Here is an 18,447-nt window from a genome sequence, read left to right as displayed (position 1 = left end):
TGAATTGAGTTCTCCTTTCTGCTTTGCTGCCTTTGATTCACTGTGTGCCCCAGGGCAGCTGTGGCTGCCTATAGCTTGCCACCAGCAGTGTGTGAGTCTGTACATTAATGACTGAATTTAAATTAAATCTGACTTAAAAAGGTACAGGCCATTGACCATTACAAAGACCTCAGACAGAGAGTAGGCAAAACAGCTGCTGGTAATGAAATAACATTTAATATTGTCACGTTAGCAACATGGTTTTATAGAAAAAGGTGCAGCTCTTTGGCAGAAAACAGCTTGATTGTAGGTTATATTAAAACTGCATTGAATATGTTGTTTTATTTTAATGTTGTTTTAATTTGAAATCAGAGCAGCTGGGATCATTGAGTAAATGCTGTGAAAATGCCTTATTTCTGCTGCTGGTTTCACGCTGAGATAATCTCACATCTTCCAGTGTCTTAAGCCATCCATGTAGTTTGAAGCAATGAATTCTGCTGCTGCTGTTTTCCTCTAATTATTTATTTATCTTTTGCATGTTAGTATTCCCAGGTGTTCAGTTAGACTCTCTGTTGTCTTGCTGTACAGATACTCTTTGATTAGAGTACCATCTGTAGTGGAGCGACTGCTTCATTCACCGAGCTGGAGTGCCAGGTTGCTGCAGCATCCTCTGCGAATTGAAAAGTCCCCCCACTAGTAGACGCTGTGCCGCCGTCCCACATCTCTCTCTGTGAGCTGGTGCCAGTCCAGCAGAACAGCCAGAGGACAAGCTTAAACATGCCCCAATACCCTCGTGACCAATCAGAGTGCCCACAAGTCCTCTCAGGGCTGGGCCAGTGTGGCTCTGAGCCAATAGATAAGCTCAGCCATGCTGTAACGCACTGTTTGTCCTGTGGCATGCTTAAGCAGTGAGTCCTGAATACTGGCACACACTGGACCAGGCGATGGGTGATGGAAGCAGAGGGAAAGTAGGAAAGAGGAAGGATATTTGGATATAAGGAGGGATGGCATTGGGATGTGGAGGTTTAAAGCCCTTAGTGAAAGAACTCAAGGACATAGAAAGCTTTTAGGAAAGTAGCTGTAACATACAAAGAGAAAAGCTTGCAGTATGAAGCCACTGTAAACACCAACAGTATCTTTACTCCTGACAAACCTAGAAAGGGAGAGATTTATTTGTGCAGCTTTAAGAGCCTCAGCAATGACTGTAATAAATATGACGGAGCGAGGTGATGTACTACCACAGCCCAGCTGTCAGGCATCTTTAATGCTGTCTCCTTCTATTTAAAAACTGTGTAGTTTATCTATTTACCTGGCATACTGAAATAAGCTAAAATAATTTACTTTGATTTTTATGAGTTTATAACAAAACGGAGGTTTATGTTGGTCCTCGCTGTGTGGTCATAGAGGAGCAGGATTGATTTCTTGGCATGTTTTAGCACGAATGCATGCAGAGAAATTCAAAGATGCACCTCCTTTGTGGCACGTCATCGTGAAATTATCAAGCTACCACAAATGATGATGTGTTATTGCAGTCCTGGATCTTTAAGGAATCTTTCATATCTATTTAGTCCTGTCTCTGTAATGTACAGTACAATCAGACAATCTCCATTCCCTTGCTGGTAACAGGTTGGCTGGGAGACACATTCTCTGCCATCCTGGAGCATATGGGCTGTTGTCTCGGTGCTCATCAGAAGCAGTAGCTTGTACAAGATCCTTTGATCCCCACTCTACTCCACCAAACAATAGATTGTAATTAACAAACTAATTTTTCAGCCCTGGCTTCTGTCTGCATTGTGGGAGTTTAACAACAAAAGAAGTCCAACTCATCAGACGTAATCAGACAGATTGTTAGGATGCAATTGGTTATTTACGTTATCCCCTTTCCTTTAAGAAATCACTATGGCCCAGGCAGTAAATGTTAAGGGGGGAATGTGCTGGGTGCACCAGGCAGAGGGAGTTGATTTAAAGTTGTAGATTTGTCATGAGGCTGTAGATCATGGGAGTCCCTCAGACTGTCTTCCCATACAGTGACAGCAGCCGCTTGCGGGGCTGATGTTGATCGAAGGACCTTCAGAAAAGCTCAATTCTCTGCTGCTCTTCCTTACCCAGTCTCTTCACTCTGTTGAAACAAGGTGTTTTGTCCACCATAAAACACGAGATCTAGCTTTTTAAAGGGATATACACAATTGGTCTGTAGATTTCTTTGACCCCCTTCCCACTGGACGTAAAAACCTGTTTAAACCCGGAAAAAAAACATTTTTTAGTAGCAGTGGTAACGGCTCACTGACCCATGTCTACCCGGGTCAGACGACTCTGCAAGCGATCTCAAAATCGCCTTCAAACAGTTCAGATCCGATTGGCATAAAGTGGGAGCATCAGACCTGGGTTATCAATAGTTTACGTGATACTATTGAGCGTAAGGAATGGACATAAACACACCACACCAGTCGCATCTGATCTAACATGGCGCAGCTCTGGTGAGAGAGATCTGGACAGATAAAAGGGCGGAACAATAAAGCACACCGACTATGCCCCGGCTCCCTTCAATGTTGCTCACCATTGTTTACTTTTCTGATTTCTGTCGCACTGTTGATTGTAACATGGCAATGTTTTTAAATTGTTGGGTGACTTAACTTAGAGACTCCACACATGACAATAAAAAAACAAAAAACAAACAAATTGGGGATAGATCAATTTTGGTCATACAGTGGGTTTCCCCAGCTACAGTACAAGCGCAACACATCACACACCAGCCTATTTCTCTCCACTCTCATAGAGCAAAAAGTCTGCAGAGGGTCTCTGTGTACAATGACAGATGCAATATTGAGAGTGCCTTAGCTTTATTTATAATGAGGGGAAAACTAGGTGTTAACTAGGATGTTTTTTTTTTTTTTTTTTTTTCAACTCTTTATTTAGTCTTTTTCATAATACAAAAACAAAAGAAAAAACAAGAAGAAAAAAACAAAAAACAAGCTGGGGGGAGCATCCGTTGCCATATTTACCAAAGGTTTTTTTTTTTTTTTTTTTTTCCTCTTATGGTTTGGTTTTGGCCTTGAACATTGACCACTTCTGCCATTTTTTCTCAAAGTCACCTTCTTTAAGGCTCAGACGAAAAGTCAAATTTTCCATGGTGTATAGTTCATCTACAATATTCAGCCATTGTCCATGCCCAGGTGGGTCACGTTTCAACCAATTCCTTGTCAATGCCTTTTTGGCAGCAATCAGTAATATTTTGCAGAGGTAAATTTAACTAGGATGTTTTTAGGTGAGAAAGTACACCTCTAACACTCATCTTTGCAGTCAGTTCACCTAGATTATGATCCTACCTTAAAATATTCTTTAGTTGTGGGGAGCAGCAGACCACTGCATACCAGTGGTCTGAGGAAATCCTCAGTGACAGCTTCCTAAGCCAGGCTGTCAAGGGAGGATTTCAAACTCCAAGACTATCCAGCTTTTTGGATTTCCCTGACTCAATGTTCAGTTTCGATCGGGTCTAGTTTCCGGTTGTTGTTGCATTACACCAACAGCTGCCAGGTACATCAGTCAGCTCACTTGTGTCGCTGCTGCAGTCTTCCCATATCTGGGGTTTTCTTTCTTTTGTTTTTTTCTCTTGTTTTAAGTGAATACCAAACTAACAGATAACAGATGTGAATGAAAACTAAAATAGAATAAAAAATCTGAATTAAATGAATAAAAACAAACAAAAAAGTCAAAACTATTTAAACCTTGCACCACACATGGCAGCATTATCTCCCCTCCTATCGGTCCTGATAGGCTCCTGATATGCAGAAGTCGTCTGTCTGAACCAGCCTTAAACAGATTAGTTAAACTGCTACTAAATTTAGTGGGTGTTTATTCTAGATTTTGCTTGTCTTTATTTAAAAATATAAACAAATTAGTGATAAAAAAACATTAAAGCTTTCTTTTTTTTATTATATTATCTTGCTGCTGTAAGAAGGTTTTTTTGTGTTTGATTAAAGGCTTTTACATGCTGTTGTTCATTTTAGATTTAAATGTTTCTATAACAAAATGGGTTTTAGTTCCTCTCAAATATCATACCTTGACATTTTATACTGACCCATGCCTTGGAATGACAAGTTATGATTATACTGCAGTAAGAGAGGACTGAAGCTAAGCCTTAAAAGCAAAACACAACACAGATATAGAACAACAACACATAAGATCCAACAACAGCAAAAATATATTTGCTTTTAATGATATCTCAAAATTGAAAGTAAAATTTTAATGTTTTCTAAAACAGTATTTCTTATTAAGATATTTAGTTTCCTTAACCCTCCTGTCGTCCTTGGGGTCAATTTGACCCCATTCAATGTTTATCATTCAAAAAATATTAGTTAACTTTTTTTTTTTTGCTTCATATTTCATGACTTTTCCTAATTAGATGGGGACAACTGGTAAAGCATAAAATTTTTGTGATGTTATTTTTTTAATGTGCTGAATACATATTACACGCATTGGTTGTCCTCTGGGGTCAATTTGACCCCAAGCTGTTTTAGCTGCTAAAACTTGTCAGTGACCTAACATGACAACACCTGCAGGTGCAGAGTTGATACATTTTAGTTGATACATTTGAACTGAGACATCTGGGGATCTGTGTGACCTTCTGAACTCACACCTGCCAAAGTAGAACTGATTTTTCCCGCCTTGTGAAGGGCGGGTTATTCCTACAACGCCATTGGTAGTTCATGCCAAATCAGGGAGGAGCAAACATAAGCTTGCACTACAGTCCTCTATCCAAATCATTCCTCACTGTGCTCTGAGTATACTGCAATCTGCACACTCTCTCTTTGAAAATGTCTTCTGGAAAAGGTTTACTGTCAAAGAGGTTTTGGAGCAGCTCTTTGACAGTGAAAGTGACTTAGAGGAGACTGTCTCTGAGACTGAGGATTGTGTTGAGGAGGACCCTGATTTTGAGGAATTCTCATCTGATGAGAATGAGAGTGTTGACCCTCCTGTTGTCCCTCAACCACCAGCAGACACAATTTCATCCAAAAATGGAAAAATAATATGGTCCCTTTCCCCACTGAAACAGCAGGGTAGACATAGCGCAAGTAATATAATCAAAATGGTTCCAGGACCCACCAGATATGCAGTCAGCCATGTTGATGACGTCATCATTCGAGCTCTTCATAACACCATCAATCAAAAATATTGTGCTTGGGATGACAAATTTAGAGGGAAAGCGTGTTTATGGGGACAGTTGGAAAGACTTGGATCTAGTTGATTTGGAAGCCTACATTGGCTTGCTAATTTTGGCAGGACTTTATAAGTCAAAAGGTGAAGCAACAGCAAGTCTTTGGAATGCTGAGACTGGAAGGGCAATATTTCCAGCCACCATGTTGTTTCTCTCTAAAAACTGTTCCATGTTCTAACTACTACGTGACATGTTCTCATTATCCATTTTCTGTCACACAAATGAATAAAAAAAAACAACAAAAAAAAAACAGAAAAAACAACCAAAAAAAATCATAAAAAAACAAAAACAAACAAAAAAACTCTATAACTCTGCCATTGCCGGTCCCAAGCCCGGATAACAAAAGAGGAGGGGTGAGTAAGATCCTACAGTAACTAGCAACAAATATATTACAACAAAATAGATAAAAATAAGTAAATAAATATGTTTATGAGAGGAAAGGGGGAGTCACCAACATTAATCAATATGGTTCATTTGGTAAGAGTCATGAATGTGCTCAGAGTCATGAATGTGCTCAAAACCTGTAAATTTGAGAAGATTTGTATAAAAAAATCAAAATAAACTCATTTTCATTTAAAGGTTTGGCCTGATGGTGGCGCTAGAGGGAAGGTCAACTCACTGATTTTCAAGGGGTTATTTATGTATTCAACAAATAAACAAAGTGCCTGTCACAAAAACTTGGTCAACAATATTCTGTAAATCATTTTCTGGAGGTAAATATCCCTGGGGTCAAATTGACCCCAAGGACCAAATTTGTTACTATATTTGAGGACGATAGGAGGGTTAACAGAAAGCGTAGACTTTAAAGTGTTCATTTAGACCACGTTTGAAACTGTGGTCTCTTATTCCCTCCTTATTAAGATCTCGTAAAACGATTTAGTGCTAATTTTTCCTTCAAACATAAGTTTATGTATGTATGATTTGTTTAGGGGTGTAAATCACACCCATCATGGCGATTCGATTCAGTATCGATTTCCTGACCCAACAATTCTATTATTTTCGATTAATTGGTTCATTTTATTTTTTTTATTTTTTTTTATTTTTTTACACCTTACAGGCTAGACAATGTTTTGTAATATCGTTATGCTTTTTTTTTTTTTTTTTTTGAGAAACTACAGAAAATAACAGAAGTAGAAAAGTTGCACTCCACCTATTCCTATTAAAACCTCATTCACTGAAAAATAATAATACCCCTGTGTTATAGATTCTGCAAGGCTTTGCATCAGAAAATACTGCACAAAATCAGTGCAATGAGTGCAATGAAATACCTCAGCTCCAGACGTGCCCGCCCCCTCCACAGACGCTCCGCTGCACCTCTCCCAAATTGTAGCTGACCGCAAACAGTGCCACAGACAGGAGGATGGCCCGTTTTGTTTTCATGACCGAAATTGCGGAAAAACAACTCGTGAAGTTTGACCCGCTAGAAGAGCGAGGTGCGCGAGAATGCTGGGACCTTTTTGGCCCTCACGTCCCCCCGTCGTCGGACTAAACTCGCCCCCACTTCCTCGCTGCCTCGGCCATATCTAGACCCACAGTGTGTAGCACAGACCACGCTTCAATATTGAGCATAATTTAAAAATGTCTGTGTCAAGCTTACTGCAACACACTGCTGTAAGAGTATAACCAGGAAGTGAGGTAGGAGGGCAAAATAGGTTTATCGCCACCGCAGCACGGGAGGGAGAATTACGTCCAGGAGCAAAATGGATAAAAATCAACCGGAGGGAAAAAAAAACATGAATCAATACTCTTGCGGACGTATCGATGCACCGGATCGTCGGCTGTTGGATCGATGCATCGATACAAAACGATTATTATTTACAACCCTAGTTTAGTTCATTAATGAAGTAGACACCATGATGTTCCACCTTCAAAAGTCTTGATTCTGTTTAATCTCAATAGCTGACACAATCTATATTTACGTGAATTCAATACATCTATTGGGTTTTGGTAACCTCCCTGCTGGACAGTTGAAGGGGAGTTTTAAGATGTGTCTCAGCTCCATCTGCTATCCACAAACGGCAACACACACACACCAAAAAAATAATTTAAAAAAATTGGCCATCATTGAGCTTAAACATTGAGATGATATCTCCACATCTAAAGCCAAGTCGAAGACAAAATAGTTCAATTTAGAGCAGAGGGAGATTCCAACATGTCTTTGGAAAGTTCTGCAAAAAAAAAAAAATTTAATCATATTATAAACCTTTTATATAAATCTTAGTTTAATTATTGACATATTTCCTCACCTAATTAATGACACCTTAACATCCAGTGTGCTCAAAACTTGCAAGCTACCCTTACTGGCTTGTTTTTTGTGCACAAGGTTGTTAATATAGGGGGAAAAAATTCCCTCTGCTTGTGATCAAGAGTTACCCTCCTTAAACATTTAGATGCATTCCTGGTCCAACAGTCCTGAATCAAATGAATGGCTGGTTACAGGGCCTTGTCGCGATGCTGAAGATAATTCATTTGATTCAGGTGTGTTGAAGCAGAGACTGTTGCCCAGGTTTACAGAGCTATATCAATTAGAGACTAGCGTTGGAAGGCCCTGCTCTAAAGAAGCAACACTGATAAAACAAGAAAAACCCAAATTGATAATTTAGTTTACACCATTTCTGAAGTAAGTGGAAGTAACCTTAGCTTTTTTTTTTATATATATAGAGAGTAACACTTTTGTTTAAATAGTCAGTCTACCTATTCTTATTTTACATTCTACTTATTTATTTATATATATATATATATATATATATATATATATATAAATATTTTTTTTATTTTATTTTTCTGTGAGGAGAATGCTATTTCAGATTTTTGAAATGGACTCGCTTGTTTTGAAACTTCCCTGCTAGCTGAATTATCTCATAATTTCTAAGTTCACACATGAAGTCATCCTGCAACACTCCAGCTTAAATCGTTTGAGCCTAAATTGAAAGACCAATCACGTTGGATTAATATGATTTACGGCAGGAAATGAAGCTGTAGTGAAAGCAAGAGCTACCGAGCCCACAGTCCCACCGTAATAAACATGGTAGAAGGGCGTACATTTAGCTACACATCTGTTTTGTCAGAATTCACAGTGTCCTCTTTGAAAGAGTACAGCAAGGGCCTAAAAGCGCAAGTTATGGTTTCTCATGGCGTCTGCTGCTGTTTCATTTGCTACCAGGATTGGCTAAAACCAAACTTTGGTAGGTGGACACTAGGTGTTGGTTCAGCTCCAAAATTTCTACTGAATGTCACGTCCCTTCTGATTCAATGGGAGCAGTCCCAGATTTAAAATATGTAGAACTAGTTCCACACATCAATAAGGCTATCTAGCTAACTTCTTTTATTTAAATAAATTGTCATGAATTGAGACACTCTGCATGAGCAGGTGATTTACGCTTAATTAAATCTAAGCCTTTATGCTTCCCAATAACCCTCAGAGTAGCTATTAAAACGCTACCTGGCATGTCTGACAGCGAATCTAGTGCTTCTAACACAACCTTGAAAGCAACAGCAAACAGTACAGCAACTATAAACATCATGGAAATTCATCCTGCCTATTCCTGTTTATGCAAATATACCATAATAAAGGCATGCTCTCTATCGGGCCTCAGGTACAGGCAGGGAGGGGAAGGTCACATTGGAGGGGAAATGATTCTCTTCATAGCATGTTAATGAAAGCAGTTTTTACTGAGTGCTGTCAATTAGGTCCTTGTCCTCTGCTTTCTGCAGCAGTGCTGGACCGGACCCTTTCAGCCTTTATTCTCACTGCCGACAGCAGGGTGGCAGATACCTTTGGCAGGCATCTAGAAAATTGATCTTGCTACTTGTCTTTTGTTCTGTCTCTTCTCACCTGATATCATTCAGTTTTGGCTTTGGGTAAACCTATTTCCATATCACCATGTGATATCTTGCAAACATTTTCATTCAAAGCTGTTTTTTGTTTGTTTTTTTATTTGGGAAGCAGTTTTACGAGCAGCACTCCCAGCTGCTGGTGACTTAGGGACTCTGAGACAAGCATGATGAAGAGCATCTCCTAACTCTGAGTGGAAAGCAGGGAAGGGATTCTGTTTGGAAGTAGTTTCCTGCCTTTCGGGGTGATTTATAAAGGACTGGGCGCACTATTTCAAAAGACCTGGAAGTATTGATCCAGTCTTGAATGAGCTGACACCACATGTATCGTCTGAAGTTGTGTCATCTCGTAAGGCGTAAGACGAAAATCGTAGCCCAGCTTCAGAAAATATGTTGGACTAATTACTTCTATTCTCTCTTCTCTCCTTAGAGGGCTTAAATGTGTACAGTGTTTATTCTACAAAAATTATAATCTATGAAATTAGATTTAGTTTTCATTTTTCTTCTGAATCTTAAAAAATCCTTAGTGTCTTTCCTAAATTAAAAGAATATATTGAATGTATTTTAAATATAAAGTAAATAAAGTTAGAGTTGGGTTTGTTCCAGTATTTGAATTAAAGTGTTTGTTGATTGCGATCATTTGCACGAGGAAAGTGGGGCATTTTGGGGACTTATTTCTAATGCAGAGATTTTTTCTCTCTCTTTTCATGGGCTATAAGCTGTTATGCCAAACACGTCTTCAGCGTCAGAGCAACCATATGTTTGCGCGCAGCCATTAATCTCTCGCTGCGTGTTGATTGTTCCAGTTCTGCTCTGTCCTCTCCAAGTTATTCTCCTCACTTCCACTTGTAATAAGGAAACGCTGACCATCACGCAGATGGCTGTCAGCCAGGCGAGAGCGGCAGAAGGGCCCCGTCAACCCCAGCGTTCGACAAATGCAATTAAACGTGTGCATGCTTTCAGCTCTCTTTCATCCAACGAGAGAATCTGATGTATGCAGAACCCGGAGGTGTCACTGTACCAGTCAGTGACAAATTACAGCCAAAAACAACAGGATGGGCTGCAAGTCCCACTCTCTTAAGGGACTTTTGGGATTTCTCCCAGGATGACCCACTTCCATCACCTTTCTTACTTAACGCCTACACCTCATTTCCTCCTCCATATAAAGTAACCGTTGCATACATTTGAATGTTGATTTCTAAGAAAAAATATCTCTCAATGTACTTCATATAATCCTCATAGCAGATAAATAAACCTGTCTGAATTTTAGCTCTGATCAAATCTATGATGAAGAAATCACAACATCTTTAGGTAAAGAATAAGTTTCTCTAATTCACATTCAAAAGTAAAATTTCAAATGAAAGCCTATTAAAAAATTTTTTTCTTTGGATTAAGATTTTGTTTAACAATCTTCTAGGTTTACATGCACAGAGATTATTCATTTATCTGTAAAAACTTTGAGTTCTTCAGAGGGCAAAACGCTGCAGTAAGTTTTCTGGATTTTGCTGATATTTGGATGATCTGCCTCATTATTTATTATTGCATTCCAATTTGGATTTTAACATTTAACTGATGTGTGTTTTATGCTAAATGCTCACTATTTTAAAAATCGAAGAAGTATTCCTCTTAAATAATTTTATTGCATGAGAAATAGAAGCCTTATTATTTGTTTGAGCACATTTTCTCTCCCTCAGTTTTTCCTCCACCAAGCTTTTCCTTAATATGTTTATATCTGAGGTTTGTAAATAGCCTGCTTTTTCATAAGGCCCAGAACAATCTTTCTCTTGAATCACAGTTTAATAATTAACAATAGTTTTTAAAGTTCCTTCTTAATTTACCTTTTTTCTCCTGCTTTTACCACAAATAACTCAACTGCAATGCAGCAGTGTCTGCATTGTTTATTAGTATTAAAGTCTGCAAAACTCAGTGAACATGGCAGAGATTCCAGCAATGTGGACTTGAATTGGAGTAGTCGTTTACAGTGGCGAGTTTGAAATGTTAATCTGCCTTAATACAGTCGCTACAATCATTCAATGGGCAGCTGTTTGACATAAAGTAGAAGGTTTCACCCAACCCAATGGCTTAATTTGACATAATTTTCTTATTTCTGCTGAAGAAAACCATTGTTTTTTTATGTTGTCAACCTGTCTTGGAGGTGAAAAAACCTAGAAAGTGATATTTTTACCCATCGGGAGGCCGTTTATTTTGTAATAGCTTTAGGCAAGACTCTGATGTGGCTTTTTGTTGAATAACTTGCTTGTTTAAGTCTTAGCTCCCTCCCCTCTGGGCGAGCCACAAATGAAATTACCCTGAAGTGCCCTCTGAGATGTAAAATCGACAGCATGCGAGCAAATGCTTTCTTTGTAACAGTGGCGACACGTGGTGAATGTGAGATCAGGCAGGAGGGGCGAGGCTGCCATCAAATTTAAGGAGTGCACCTCTGCATTAAGTAGCTGAAGATGGCTGCAAGCAATGCAGGTGCGTATAAGCCTCTGTGCAATGAGAAAGGGTGAGAGAGAGCGAGAAAGACTGGGATCTGTGTGCTACGCTGCACGTCTCTGCAGCAGTACACCAGCCACCAAAGCGCTATCCGATCTAAGGTGCTGACTGCCTGCCCTTTCCATCTCTGCCCCACTTCCTCTGCTCTCCTCCATACGATGCTGCTTCATCTTTTCTTATGAAGTAGATATAGGGTAAGGCAAGAATCCCCAGAAAACCAGCCATCTTAGTTCATACTGTCCTATTGATGCACCTTCCTTCCCTCTAAACGTCTGTCTCAGTAGTGTGATATTTTCATTGACTAAGCAACTACTGGCCTTTTCTCTCTTATTACCTCAGCGTAATGTCGGAGATCCTATTTAACTTAGACAAACACTCCAGTGCGTGCAGTTCAGCCGTATAGGAGAAATCATCCGCCTCCTTTTTTGTCGCAGTTCAAAAATATGCCCTGCATGATTATTCAGGGTTAAACAAGGTCAGAAGTTTTCCCTTAAGCGCTGTCACTTTAATTCCTATCCTGGGTACACTGTGTACGCAACAAGACAGGAGCTACTAAAGGATATGACTTACAGGTCTTGTTTGATGTTCATTTTGTTGCTTTTGCTCCCATCAGATAACACTGATGTACTCTCAACACCTTAATGGTAGAATAAGCCTTATATTTCTATTACTTTTGCACCTCATGCTTGAATTCATGGCCTCAGGCTTGAGCAGGAAGTATAGGAAGAGATAAAGGATCAGGTGTAAAGAGATAAATGGCCTCATATATTAAAACAATACTGCAATGCAACTGAAACCACCAAGTGGGGTTCACAAATGTAGGATTTCATCTCTTCTTTTTAGAAATATTCCTGTTTTTCCATTGAAGCAGATCTCTTTTTCTTCAGCTACGATCTATAGAGTGATGGCTCTGCCTCCTCGGTTTTCCTCACATATCCTTTAAATGACCTTTAGTGCCAGACCACCGCCTCTTTTCAACAGACCACTTCTGCTCAACAGCACTGTTAAAGCACTGGATATTTCCCCTTCCTTATCTTCTGTTTCTATTAGCGGAAGAGACTCGAGTGAATACAAATAAATCTTGTGTAATTACCATTATGGCTGTCAGTGATGGACACTTGAGCGCAGTGTGGAAGGAGGTGTGGAATTACTCTCTGACTAAAGGAATGGGAGGAACACGTCTGCTTTAAATCTATTTTACATGTTGGTTTCTTGCTGTTAATCCAAATATGCCTGTCCAATGTTTGAAATGCTGCTACTTCACAGAGACAAATCTGACAGAGACAAGCTGAGCCTTTTCAAATATTACACCAATTTCTCATTAGATCGTATTGAATTGTGACACCATAGATCACATAATTTTTCTTTAAAAATACAGCGGGGGCACTTTTGTTTTTGACAGCCATCTTAGATTTAGTCATAGTCTTCAGGACGAAAACTATTATTAGTCTTACTAGAATTTTTAGTCATTGCGATATGTCATAGTTTTAGTCGGTTTTAGTCAGTTTTATGTTGCAAAAAAGTTAACCTTTACAATTTTGAGTAACAACCAGGTTCTTTACCAGACTGCCCGCACTAGCCTAGATACTACAATTGCTGGGTATAGAATGCTGCCGTCCAGTTAATCATTGCTGTTGGACAGAAAACCTTGATTTCTAGAATTCAAGTCAACTTTTTTATAAATTACTGCCCTGCTTTATGAAAAAGTGTCTCACAATAGTTGTGAAAATAACAGATCCAGTTCAACACATCATATTGGTTAAGCTAACAAAATAACAGATAAGCTAACAAAATGTACAATAAAGGAATGGTTTTAGACATATAAGCAGGGGTTGAAGTATTCCGGCCCGTAGTGATTGCCTGTGGGTAAAAAAAATAACTTCAAAATAAATTGACAGAAAATACATTTTTAAAAAAGACAATCAAAATCCCTCTTGCATTTGTCAGCCAATGGTAGCAAAGGAGCGTTCTGGAACTAACAGTATTAGCCAAACAGAAGAAGAAGAGGGCGGGTGCTGTTTGTGGTTTTGAAGCGTGGTCTATGCTATGTAATTCCACTCCACAACGCAAGAGGTTGTGGCGTTGTTGTTTTGTAAATAGTGCCATTGTCGTTTTTCCCAATGGCAGTCAAACAAAACAAGCCGGCAAGGTACCAAAAAGGAAATAAGGATAAAGTAGAGTGGATATAGATTTGACCAATAAGAGGCCTCTGATTGGTGGAGGCAGCACTCTCTGTTGTCACCTGCAATTTTGGAGAGGTGCAGCAGAGTGTCTGCATAGTGAGCGGGGACGTCTCTGCGTTCACTGCAACACGTACGCAGACGACCTGGTTTCGAAATACATCAGCCTTCATTCACACTAGCTATAGATGCACTTTAGCCATCTTCTGGCTATTTTTGGTATTGGATTATCGTCATGAAAAAATTAGCGTCAACGAAATGATTTCATCATTGTCATTGTTGACAATGTTTATTTGTTAATATTATTTTTTTCTTCTTCTTTTTTAGACTTAGGATGTTGTAAAGTTTATATTTCGGGCTGCTACTGTCCACTGCGTACTACGTTTCTCACAAAGATGTTGGATTATGGTTGCTGTTATAAATGGAAATTACTAAATTTTCAGAGATTATCGCCCTCTGCTTTTACCCTGTAGGTCTCTCTATCACCTTTTCAAATGTATCCAAATTGGGACCTAAACTAAAAAGTAAAGTTTTAAAAAAAAATTAATAAAACAAAAACGATCAAATGGAGACAAAATGGGGAAAATAAGTGTTTTGAATGCATTGTCAAAGGCAATATGTATTATTTTATATATTATCCTGAAATGTTCAACCAATTACGTAGAAGTGATCTTGTCAATAAATAGGGGGCGACTTTTGAGTAATCTAATCTCAGCATAGAGACAGGAATTAATACTCTTACATGGCATTGTGCACATTGTAAATGAGAAATTTCTGATACATAATTTTTAGTACTGACTTTCTAGACTTGCACCTCACAGCAGAAAGCGCTTCTTTCATATGCATTGAAGCTGTTCGTACAGCTCAGCTCTCACCTCTGTCCTATTTGTGTGTTTGCTCCTCAGTGCCATGCGTGTGCTGCTGTCCAAACTGCCGAGGCCGTGGATCGTAGACGAGAAGAAGGACGACGGTTACACCGCTCTGCATTTGGCCGCACTAAACAACCATGTGGAAGTGGCTGAGCTCTTGGTGCACCAGGTAGTAACCCCATTTTAAAAAGAAGCCTTCATGCCTGCTTATTTGTTTAATTGATTTCTGTTAGCGTTCAGACATTTTTTTGTGTTGTCATATTATCTGTTAAAAGAAGCAGAAAATAAACACTTTTAACCCTAAACCTACTGTATTGGTTTTATCAAATAAAAGAAAAATAAACCTCTCCTTTTTTCTAACCATGTCTGATTAGGATGGGTATAAAGCTGCATTGCTGCATTAATCTAGCCTGCATCAACCGAGCTTAAACTTCAGCCAACAAAAGACTATAGAAAGCAGCCCTCACTGCACTCCCTGCAGCCGGCAAGCTGTAGACCGATTGAATCTTCTTTAACTGCCTTCTTTTTATTGAACCCATAAGGTTCACACGGCCTCCAGGGGTGTCCTTTAGTGCTGCTCCGCTCTCATATCCTCTTTCTTGCTCAATTATAAGTTCAAGCTCTTCCTTTTTTCCCTTCAGGGATTGCAGGTTTAGCTCCCTAAAGGCTGACACATACAGGAGTTTACAGAAAAGTCACCTGATCAAGACTAAAACTGGGTTAACGAGGATATTGTGCAAGGCAGAAATGTTGCTGCAACATCCCAATGCGTTAGCGTTCACTGTGCAATCTACCTTTCAGCAGGGGCAGACCCCCCCCGCCTCTAAGTTCCTGCAATGGGCTTGTTCGCAGTGATGGCTCAGCTTTCTATTCAGAAACTGCACCACGCTCCTAGGTGCACTGCAGATTCCCAGCCAGGCAGTCAGTCAGTCTTATTACGTTGGGATTTTACACACCGTCTGATCACAATAGTTATCTTTCTTGCACATCTCCACAGACGGCGTGTTTGCTGTTGAAAATGAAAATCCTGTGCAGCAGTTTATATTTGTAGGATGCTGGGTCTCTTTTTCTCTCGTTCACCTGGTTGATACTCTGCCGGTCAGGAGGACAAAAGGTGCTGTCAAGGCACACAAAGCCTGAGCAGCTGTTTCCCCTTTACCTGCTGAAGTTATATTTCTTTACATGACAGAAAGAGAAATTGCGTTTCTTTCTATTTATTTATAGCTCTAATGGTTTTCTGATTTTTGTACACATTGGGTGATGAATGTCCACATAAGCAGATGTTTTTATACTGACATGCTTCTGTTGTTTCCACATCCCAGGGCAACGCCAGCTTAGACATCCAGAATGTTAACCAGCAGACAGCATTACACCTCGCAGTGGAGCGCCAGCACACTCAGATAGTTCGGGTTAGTGTTTATATTTCATCTCTTATTCTGGTCTTCTCTGTTCTTCTGATCTTTAAATGTCTTCCTTGTACTACCAAAAGGTACTGCTGTCTTGATTTATCTGCTCCTTCCCTCTCCTAAACACAAAAGGCAGTAGAACTGCATGATTGCAGCTCCCTGTTTCATTTACACGGTTGGATGTCCTGCCTCAAAGAGGCTGAGGAGAATGCTCTTTGAGAAAATGTGTTCTGGTGTAGCGTTGGATTAAGACTGCCACGTTGCCATCTTGTGGGCTCAAAACAAAAGTACACTCCATAATTAGAGGCTAGTAAAAACTGAAGAAGCTCACTGTGTGGAGCGGCACAATAAATCAGATTCATGGTGTTTGCACTGTAGCATAAAATAAAAGTTGTTCTATGCTTGTTGCTTGAGTTCCAGCCTAATTGCCAGTTTTTGTTTTGTTGTTTACATCTTTTATCTTTTTATAGCTGCTGGTGCGAGCAGAAGCTAAGCTCGACGTCCAGGACAAGGACGGGGACACGCCGCTTCACGAGGCACTGCGTCACCACACGCTGTCCCAGTTGCGACAACTCCAGGATATGCAGGATGTCAGCAAAGTGGAGCCGTGGGAACCCTCCAAGAACACGGTACATTCAGTTCCAGTTTTACCTTTCCTCTTTACTGTTTTAGACGTATCATAGAGCTTCACCCATTTAAGATTTTAAGGAATACAATTTTAACCAACCTTTAATCACAAGCTTATAAAAAGAAAAGGTATTAGAGTGCATTGAGAAAGTTTTCCCTCTTAACATTTAATGATGTTGCATTGAGACATTACTTAACATTCTGTTTGAAAGCGACATTTCTGCTTTAAAAGGTTGGTGAACAGAGGCCATCTATGATTGATTGAATCTCTGTAAGTCAATCTTTTATGTAAAGACTTCAGAGTTTTCTCTTTTTAGGAGAGAATTAGAGGGTAAACAGGATCATGAATACCAAGGAACACGACAGACAGGTCAGGGAGAAAGTTGTAAAGAATTTTAAACCTGAGAAGCAAAAAGAAACGCCAACTTTAAATACCAACGCATGCCACACTTTTCAGCATAGATTTTAAAACATGTGCTATAGTTCTGCACTGATTTTTTGTTAGGATAAGTCCAAATAAAATTTATGAAAATTGTTGCTTTTAAAGAGAAAAAGTGTGAAAAGATTTGGGATTATGAATTAATTCAATATAGGGCTGCAAAGATTTATACACATTAGGATAAAAGATTTTATTTTAAGGATACTTTCAAACAAAACAAAAAACAGGTCAATGTGGCAGCTCGAGGTTACTAGTAGAAATAAAGGAATGCAGCTTCTCATTATCATCAAAACAGATGATTAGAAAAATGCATGCAAACAAACAGGTGGTGCGTTTATCTTTGGTCTTGCTGCATCTATAAAATTCCTACCTTTCATATCCTGCTACCTGCCTTTTCCCATTAGGCAGCTCACTGAAGCATCATGTCATTGTCTTTGGCATTTATCATCCGGACGATTGTTTAGCGTTGTCACAGTTTTCCCTCAGTTCACAAACTTAGACTAAAACACAGTGTGTGGCTCGCTGTGAGGGATGATGACAGATTCCTGTTTAGTCAGAAAGCTCACAGTCTCCATCACTACTTCAATGGACAGCTGAGTCTGCACCAGCCCATCATTCAAGTGGAAGCATCCAGCAGTTGGCTGGCTTTCTGCTTCGCCTCCACCAGACCAAATGAATCCTTTGTAGAGGCCAAAAGAGGGCATGTCAGACTCAAGCCCTCTGCATGTTAACGGTACATCATTAATCGCTGCTGGGAAGACTTTAAAGCCTTGAGTCAGCGACAGATTTTTCCTTACCTGTCACCTTCCGTCTCCCACCCACTTGTTTTTCCGCCTTCTCTCTCAGCCCCTCTTTCTCCCCTCTCTGGTTCTCCCTCAGGGGAGCAGAACAGACAGACAGCGGGCCTAATTTGAGAAATGTGTAGTTGGGTCACACTCACATAGTCCTGCCCTCCCTTCAAGATGAGAATTGAATTAGCTGGCCCAATGGCTACATCAGCAGAGATGTAAAAGCTACTGGTTGAGGAGAATCAAACATGGACGGTAGGAATTGGTTGAGAAAGGGTTCATCTGTACTTCATTCCTGGGAGTAAGGGGGTGAGTTATGCAGGGACCAGAGATTAAACTGGTTTACATGGTTATGCTGCCTGACATCTTCTATTCCTCAGATTAGCTAAGATATATTAACCTAATTTCTACTATAAGATAGGAATCCAGAATATATGCACAGTGCTTTGCAAAAAAAAAAAAACAACAATCTGAATTTGTTCACATTTGTTACAATCGCATAACTTGATGCACAGCATAATACTGCCACCTCTATGCTTCACCTTAGGTATGGTGTCCACAGAGTGATGCACTGTTAGTTTCCCACCATGCAGGACTTTTTATGCGTGTTC

The 18,447-nt window shown here is 39.7% G+C and overlaps 1 protein-coding gene across 5 annotated transcripts in view; it reads left to right on the top strand.

The window, feature by feature from the left end:
• Nucleotides 1-18,447, top strand: part of mib1 (MIB E3 ubiquitin protein ligase 1) — a 71,119-nt gene that overhangs the window by 40,528 nt on the left and 12,144 nt on the right. For all 5 annotated transcript variants that reach the window (XM_038301528.1, XM_038301527.1, XM_038301526.1 and 2 more), the window contains exons 13-15: nt 14,613-14,745; nt 15,899-15,985; nt 16,453-16,611. In XM_038301528.1, coding sequence (XP_038157456.1) covers nt 14,613-14,745; nt 15,899-15,985; nt 16,453-16,611 — 379 coding nt within the window. The remainder of the gene's footprint in view (nt 1-14,612; nt 14,746-15,898; nt 15,986-16,452; nt 16,612-18,447) is intronic.

Source organism: Cyprinodon tularosa, unplaced genomic scaffold, assembly GCF_016077235.1.
Source record: "Cyprinodon tularosa strain WSP-4 unplaced genomic scaffold, ASM1607723v1 ctg47, whole genome shotgun sequence".
NCBI lineage: Eukaryota > Metazoa > Chordata > Actinopteri > Cyprinodontiformes > Cyprinodontidae > Cyprinodon > Cyprinodon tularosa.
The sequence above is the reverse complement of the archived record's forward strand: the minus strand, read 5'-3'. Positions and strand labels throughout refer to the sequence as shown.